General features: G+C 44.9%; 1 protein-coding gene across 1 annotated transcript; it reads right to left on the bottom strand.

The window, feature by feature from the left end:
- Positions 1-3,566: 3,566 nt before the first annotated feature.
- On the bottom strand, positions 3,567-4,508 carry LOC148130287 (olfactory receptor 5V1-like). Its single transcript, XM_087969162.1, has one exon. The coding sequence runs from the start codon at positions 4,506-4,508 to the stop codon at positions 3,567-3,569; it is 942 nt and encodes a 313-aa protein (XP_087825288.1).
- Positions 4,509-7,619: the final 3,111 nt, after the last annotated feature.

Genomic DNA, 7,619 nt, shown 5'->3' with positions numbered 1-7,619 from the left:
AAAGGATTAGGTTTTTGAAAAATTATTTAGTACATTTTTTCCGTTATTATACAAAAGTGCTTAGTCAACAGTGTATTGTCTGAGTCCATTCCCTTTTACAAAATAATAAGAGTCATGCTAGTAATAATAGGAATAATAACCATAATAATGATAATAATAATACTTGCTTGAATGTAATACTAATCTTTCATCATTTACTTTTACGTAACAATAATCTTTTATCTTCCAATTTTTACCTCATTGATCTAGCCCCTGATAAAATAAGTCCCATGCTGTAAAATATTCTGTTTCTTCCTTATCTTTTATTTGTAATTTTGATCTATCCATCTCCACACAGTCTAATATTTTTCTAATGATATTTTCATCTGCAGAGGTATCTTCATTTTCTCAGTATTATGGATTAGTCTTTGATGCTGCCCAAATCTAGTATCTTCTACTGGCAATTCCGGTGCCTGAATCTTTCTGGACAGGTGCAGAAAGAAGCAAGGGGACAATTTCTCAAGCCCTGGTCTTCCTCGTGGATTGTCACGTTTTGCATCATTCTTAGCTGAGGATTGAGTAAACCACACGTATGGCGTTAATATCTATTTCAGCACTGCCGTTCCTGTCTTGATTTTCCTGCCTTGCTATTTTATCACTTAAATTTGTTTTATGCTCTGTGTTCTCTGTTGTTTTGGAACACAGCTATGTCAGTTACAAACAACCAGACTCAGAGGTGGAGGGTTTATTTATTTTATTTATTAATTTATTTGATTTGTTAATCGCTTACAAGACAATAGGTATAAGTATCAATGTGAGTAAGAATACAGGAAATAGGTACGAATATATGGGCACAACAGGACAGGGATGATAGGCATGATTGTGCACTTATGCACGCCCCTTTCAGACCTCTTAGGAATGGGGTGAGGTCAATAGTGGATAGTTTAAGTTTAAAGGAATGGGGGGTTAGAGGATGTAACAATAGAGTAGTGCATTCCAGGCATTGACCACTGTTGCTGAAGTCGTACTTTCTGCAATCAAGTTTGGAGCAGTTAACATTGAGTTTGTATCTGTTGTGTGCTCTTGTAGTGTTGCGGTTGAAGCTGAAGTAGTCATTGACGGGTAGGACATTGTAGCAGATAATTTTGTGTTCTACGCTTAAGTCCAACCGTAGGCGGCGTAGTTCAAGGTTGTCCAAGCCCAAAATTTCAAGCCTGGTGATGTGGGGTATTCTGTAGATGTTTTGTTGTTCAAGTCTACTTGCCTATAAAGTCAACATGAGTGACTGAACGGTTAAAAACAACTACACAGAAGCATCTTCTCAGCCTGACGGTTTGCATCTCAGTGAAACTAGACAATGTTCCACAGCATTCAAGGGAGGGGAGGTCTTTGTGCCCACATAGGGACTCCAGGTCAATTCCACGTTTGACTCCTTCCACTGCCTTGGCCAGTCTCTCTCCTACAGCCACCCCACTTTCTTAGGATGACATTTAGCGATGCCCAGCTGGATTCCATGGCTAGTTAGGTGGTACCCAAGGAAGAGGCTAGTTTTACGAAATGCATCGCCTGGGAGAAATATTCTTCTACCCTGCCTGAGGGTGGAGGACTTGTGAAGGTGCCTGGAAGGACTTCAGAGTGAGCAGAGATTGGGAAGGGAATACAGGAAATAGCCACACTGTGATTTCAACTTCCGGGAGACATACTTGGACACCATTTATGCTCTTTATTTTTTATTTATTTCATTGAAACATGCATATATCCACCCATCTTCTAACCAACTCTGGAAAGCTCTCGATTGAAGTAATGTCTAAAACCAGTGGTGGGATTCAAACTTTTTTACTCCCGGTTCTATGAGAGAGCGTGCACAGCATTCAAAATACACCAATGTCAAGCACTGCAGCTTACCTTCTAGGGCCATGATGGTGAACCTATGGCACACATGCCAGAAGTGGCATGCAGATCCATTTCTGCTGTCATATGAGAGGTCACGTGGAAGAGCCCCACTGCACATGTGTGCACGCCACCTCCTGACAGCTAATTGTCAGGTATCTGGCACATATGTTTGGGCGGTGGTGCGCGGGAAGCATGTGATGCACAGAGACTCATGGCATACCAGGGGGGGATGTGTGTGCATGCACAGGGGCCATGAGGGCCCCCCCACACACATCGCCTTCTGGGTGCTGGCATGTGAGCATGTCCACACAAGCGCACACACAATTTTCGGCATGGGAGCCCAAAAAGGTTAGCCACCACTGTTCTCGGGCAGCCCTGGAAAGTAGAACAGCTGAGCTGCGGGAATCCGCTGTGCCACGCGAATCAGTTGAGCTGGAAAACATGGAAATAGAGGAGAGGATAGGGCAGAGCTGAGTGGGCAGGGCCAGCTGATCACTGGAGCTAGAACCAGTCTGAACCAGCAGCATCCCACCACTGTCTAAAACCATATCAAAACGAAGAAAGCAGAACACATTAAAACATTGAAAACAACAAAGTCCTGGCACCAAGTCAACCGGCTGATGTTCAATTATCCAACTTTATCTCAGCCCTTGGAGGAAAAAGGTCTTCAAAGTTAAGGGAAGGCTAAGGGGGTAAAAACCTGCTGAGAGTCAGCGGGAAGAGCGTTGCATAGGGCAGGGGTCGTCAACCAGTGGGCTGGGGACCACTGGTGATCCACAAGAAAATTTTGGTTGTCCGCCGAGAAATGTCACTTCCAAAGCACCACCCAAAGCAATTAATCCAGGCTGTGCCACCTACCTGGCCCGTGGGAACACAAGGCTTGAGTCACTTGTATTACAAACAACATGAAGTAGTGAGGGGAGGGGGGAAAGGGTGGAGAGGAGATCTTGCCCCACTTGCCCCACACGCCTGGCCTGGCCACTGGCTGCTTCTTTCCGCTTCTTTCTTCTTCTGCTTCTGGCTGCATGCAAGGAAAGCAGCCAAAGTCTTTCTTTCTCTCCCCCAAACTCTGCAAGAAATGAATCTTTGGGACTCTGCAAGGCCTCCTGCTCCAAGAGGCTGCAAAGACGCATTTCTGACGGAGTTTGGGGGAGACAAAGAAAGACTTCTGCAGCTTCTGCTGCTTTCCTTGCATGAAGCCAAAAGTCTCTCTCTCTCTCTCTCCCCCTGAGAACGGAGCTGGAGACGGTATCCTGCGATCCCAAATAAAGAACAATTGATCGGTAGGAAAATGGGGTGGGGAGTTTCCTGCAGACTTTTTTGGGGATTTCCCCAGGATCTCTGGTCTGCGGGATTTAAAATTATGAGTTTGTGGTCCCTGAGATCCAAAAGGTTGGCGACCCCTGCCATAGGGCATGAAAAAAGCACACTTCCTAGATTCCATTGGATGACAATATTTGGGAGAAGGGACTAGACAGGAATCAGTCCCTGGTGCCCAAAACTTCAGGGGACGCTGATGTAGAACACAGAAAGCTGGCATCAAATGAGTTTTCATTAGGATGCACAATATCTCATGTTTTTGCAACAACTGCCATTGCTTTTTCTCATGGAAACAACATTGCCGGTGCCTTGAGAAAATACTTCTGTCCAAGTTCTCTTTTGAAGGGCTCAGATACATCCCCTTCCCCCTAAAATCAATACCATGCTGTCTTCCGGCACCTGAGAACCTTCCTCAGGGCCCCCTTCACCTCCTTGTTGCGGAGGCTGTAGATTAAGGGGTTCAGCATGGGGGTGACAATGCAAAACGATGTGGAGATTAGAGCACCAGTCTCTATGGAGTAGCCAGAACTGGGCTGGTTGTAGTTCAAGTATCCATTTCCAATGCAGAGCATTACCACAGCAATGTGCGATGCGCAAGTGGAGAAGGCTTTGCGTCTTCCGGTGTTAGAACGAATCTTCAGAATAGAGATCAAAATAAAAAAATAGGACAGGATGATGAAAAGGAAGGGACCGAGGCCCACAAAGAGGCTGGTGATGTGATTGGTCAATTCGTTGACCCACGTATCACTGCAGGCAATCTTCAGTAATGGTGGGACATCACAAAAGATGTGAGGAATGTTGTTGTTTCCACAAAACTCCAGCCTGGAGGCCAGGACAATGTGGATGGCTGAGTCCAGGAAGCCCCAGAGCCAAATGACCACAGACAGATTGATGCAAACCTTGCCCCTCATCAGGTGGGCATAGTGCAAAGGCTGGCAGATGGCAGCGTAGCGGTCATAAGCCATGATGGCCAGCAGTGTTGGCTCACATCCTGCAAAGCTGATCAGAAAGAAGGCTTGTGCCAGGCATTGATTGTAAGAAATGGTGTGATGTTGGCGTAGAAAGTTCACCAGGATCTTTGGTACCACCACAGAAGAAAGGCAAATATCCAGGCAGGAGAGCTGGCTGAGGAAGAAGTACATGGGGGTGTGGAGACCGGAATCCAAGAGAATTAAGATGATGATCATGAAGTTGCCCAGCAGAATGGCCAAATAGGCAGCAAGGAACACCAAGAAAAGTTGGACCTGGTGGCCCCGAACACTGGAGAATGGCATGAAGATCAATTCTGCCCTCTGTGTCTGGTTGTGGGAATCCATGAGGACTCCTATCTAACGAAATGAAATTCAGTGGTGAGAAAAGTAAGATTCTACCTTTAGGTAAGAACAACCAAATGCCCAGGTACAGAATAGAGGGTACCTGGCTCAAGAGTAGTAACTGCGAGAAGGGTCTTGGAGTCCTAGTGGACCATCCCTTAAATATGAGCCAGCCGTGTGCTGCAGCTGCCCAAAAAGCCAACACAGTTCTAGGCTGCATTAATAGAGGGATGGAATCAAGAACACTTGAAGTGTTAGCAATGCTTTATAATGCCTTGGAAAGATTACACTTGATATACTACATCCAGTTTTGGTCACTACATTGTAGAAAAGATGTTGAGACCCTGGAAAGAGGGCAGGAAGGAGTAATAAAGATGATTAGAGGACTAGAGGCTAAAATGTATGAAGAATGGTTGCAGGAATTGGGTATGCTTGGTCTAGTGCAAGGGTCTTCAAGCTTGGCAAGTGGAAGACTTTGTGGACTTCAACCCTGAGAATTCCTGAGCTAACATGACTGGAGGAGGAATTCTGGGAGTTGAAGTCCACAAGTCTTAAAACTGTCAAGTTGGAAGACCCCTGGAATAGATAGATAGAGAAAGAGAGGTAGAATAGATAGATAGAGGGGGAAGGAGAGAAAGATAGAATAGATAGATAGAATAGATAAAGAGGTAGAATAGACAGAGAGAGAGAGTATAGGATAGAAAGACAGACAGACAGACAGACAGAATAGACCATGGCTCTTCAAACTTGGCCACTTTAAGACTTGTGGACTTCAACTTCCAAAATTCCTGAGCTAACATGACTGGAGGAGGAATTCTGGGAGTTGAAGTCCACAAGTCTTAAAACTGTCAAGTTGGAAGACCCCTGGAATAGATAGATAGAGAAAGAGAAGTAGAATAGATAGATAGAGGGAGAAGGAGAGAAAGATAGAATAGATAGATAGAATAGACAGATAAAGAGGTAGAATAGAGAGAGAGAGGATAGGATGGACCAGTGGTTCCCAACCTTTTTTTCGCCCTGCACCACTAAAGAAATTTCACTTGAACCTCGCACCCCCTGAAATTTATATTTTGCTCAGTTAAGTTAATCCATTGCAAAAGAAAATAAAAATGCCAACATATAGCCAATATCCTATTTTTTACCTGGACTTTTCTCGCACCCCCTGGAATATCGTCTCACACCCCCAGGGGGTGCGAGCACCCCAGGTTGGGAACCCCTGGGATAGACAGACAGACAGACAGACAGAATAGATCATGGCTCTTCAAACTTGGCCAGTTTAAGACTTGTGGTCTTCAACTCCCCAAATTCCTGAGCTAACATGACTGGAGGAAGAATTCTGGGAGTTGAAGTCCACAAACTGTCAAGTTGGAAGACCCCTGGAATAGATAGATAGAGAAAGAGAGTTAGAACAGATAGATGGAGGGAGAAGGAGAGAAAGATAGAATAGATAGATAGAATAGATAGATAAAGAGGCAGAAGAGAGAGGGGGGGCAGAGAGAGAGAGAGAGAGAGAGGGAGAGAGAGGATAGGATAGACAGACAGAATAGATCATGGGTCTTCAAACTTGGCCAGTTTAAGACTTGTGGACTTCAACTCCCAAAATTCCTGAGCTAACATGACTGGAGGAGGAGGAATTCTGGGAGTTGAAGTCCACCAGTCTTAAAGCTGTCAAGTTTGAAGAGCCCTGGTCTAGTGAAAAGGATTAGGGGTGATGTAATATTTGAGGGGCTGCCACAAAAAAGGGGAGGTCAATCTATATTCCAAGGCACCTGAAGGCAGGACAAGAAGCAATGGACGGAAACTAATCGAGGAGAGAAACAACCTCGAATTCAGGAGAAACTTCCAAACAGGGAGGACAATTAACCAATGGAAGAGCTTGCCACCAAAAGTTGTCAGTGCTCCATCACTGGAGGTTTTAAAGAAGTTACTGGACAGCCACTTTCTGGAATGGTATAAGGTCTCTTGCTTGAATAGGGGGTTGGACTAGAAGACCTCTAAGCTCCCTCACAACTTATGCTATCTTTGCCCTTCAGTAAGGATCTTCAAGTCTCTCACTAATTCAGCATTCAACCCAGCCCAAATTATGCCTTTGAATGTCCTTTGAATCTTCTCCTCCAAAATGCTTGTATTCCTCTTAGCTTTAATGCAGAACTGAGCTGCCATCTCTGGTTCTCGACAGACCTGTAGAACACTTGTCCCCCTCCTCTAAATGAAGGTCTATTTAAATTCTGAACCATGTCAAGATAGGATATTTGCAGAGACTATCCAAGAAAGTGATCTCGCTAGGAACAGATTTAGTAATATAACTCATTTCTCCTTTCTTGCTGGAGTCCCAAAAACGATTCATATGTGGGAAAGGGACCAAGAGACTTCACAATCAGAAAGACAATGTGGTGCTTTGCTTTGTAGAAATGCTTCAGGAGACCTTGCTTTCCATGTAGATGGACACCTTGGGGTAATGGCACCCTTGGAAGACACCGCTTCCAAACTCAAAAGAAACTCCTTCCTCTTCAGATTGTGTTGATATACATTACCTCTGAACATTGAAGTTCCACCTTGCTACAGTGGCTAATATCAATAGATAATAATTAGTTGGCTTAGGTTGCATGCAGATGATGTGGGTTGACTATCTGGAATCTGGAACCCCTCCATAGTTCCTTGTCTGCTCATAAAAAAAGAAACTGGAAGGTCTACCTGTCAGTTTCCAGCTCCTAACTTTCAACCAAGGAGCTGTTTGGTCAAATCAAAGTTCATTTTTGGAGCAGCAGATAAACCTAAGAAGGAGGGCAGATGCTGGATTGGTGCTGATTACAAATTGTGGTCTATTGTGAGTCTCAAGCACAAGGACTTGGCCACCTCCGTAAATGGAGATTCCAGGGTTTGCTCTTCCATTCCTGACCCCTCCTTCCTAAAGCCCCAAACCTCCTTACAAAGCCACCCCATCCCAAATGGAAGGGGGATCTTTCATGGACCACAAAGCAGCTCACCTTTGCTGGTTACCCCACCTGCAGAAGACCGGCTGTGGATGAAGCAGAATCATCTTCTCTCCAAGTTCTCCCAGCGTTGGGCTCAGATGCAATGAACTGAGAGTCAATGCTCTGCCAAGAAAGCAGG

This window comes from Notechis scutatus, chromosome 6, assembly GCF_049901735.1.
Source record: "Notechis scutatus isolate UNSWTSFEM ecotype Mainland chromosome 6, rNotScu1.2, whole genome shotgun sequence".
Classification (NCBI taxonomy): domain Eukaryota; kingdom Metazoa; phylum Chordata; class Lepidosauria; order Squamata; family Elapidae; genus Notechis; species Notechis scutatus.
The sequence above is the reverse complement of the archived record's forward strand: the minus strand, read 5'-3'. Positions and strand labels throughout refer to the sequence as shown.

Coding starts and splice junctions, on each gene's coding strand:
- LOC148130287 (XM_087969162.1), bottom strand. CDS start 4,508: ATGGATTCCCACAACCAGACACAGAGGGCAGAATTGATCTTCATGCCA.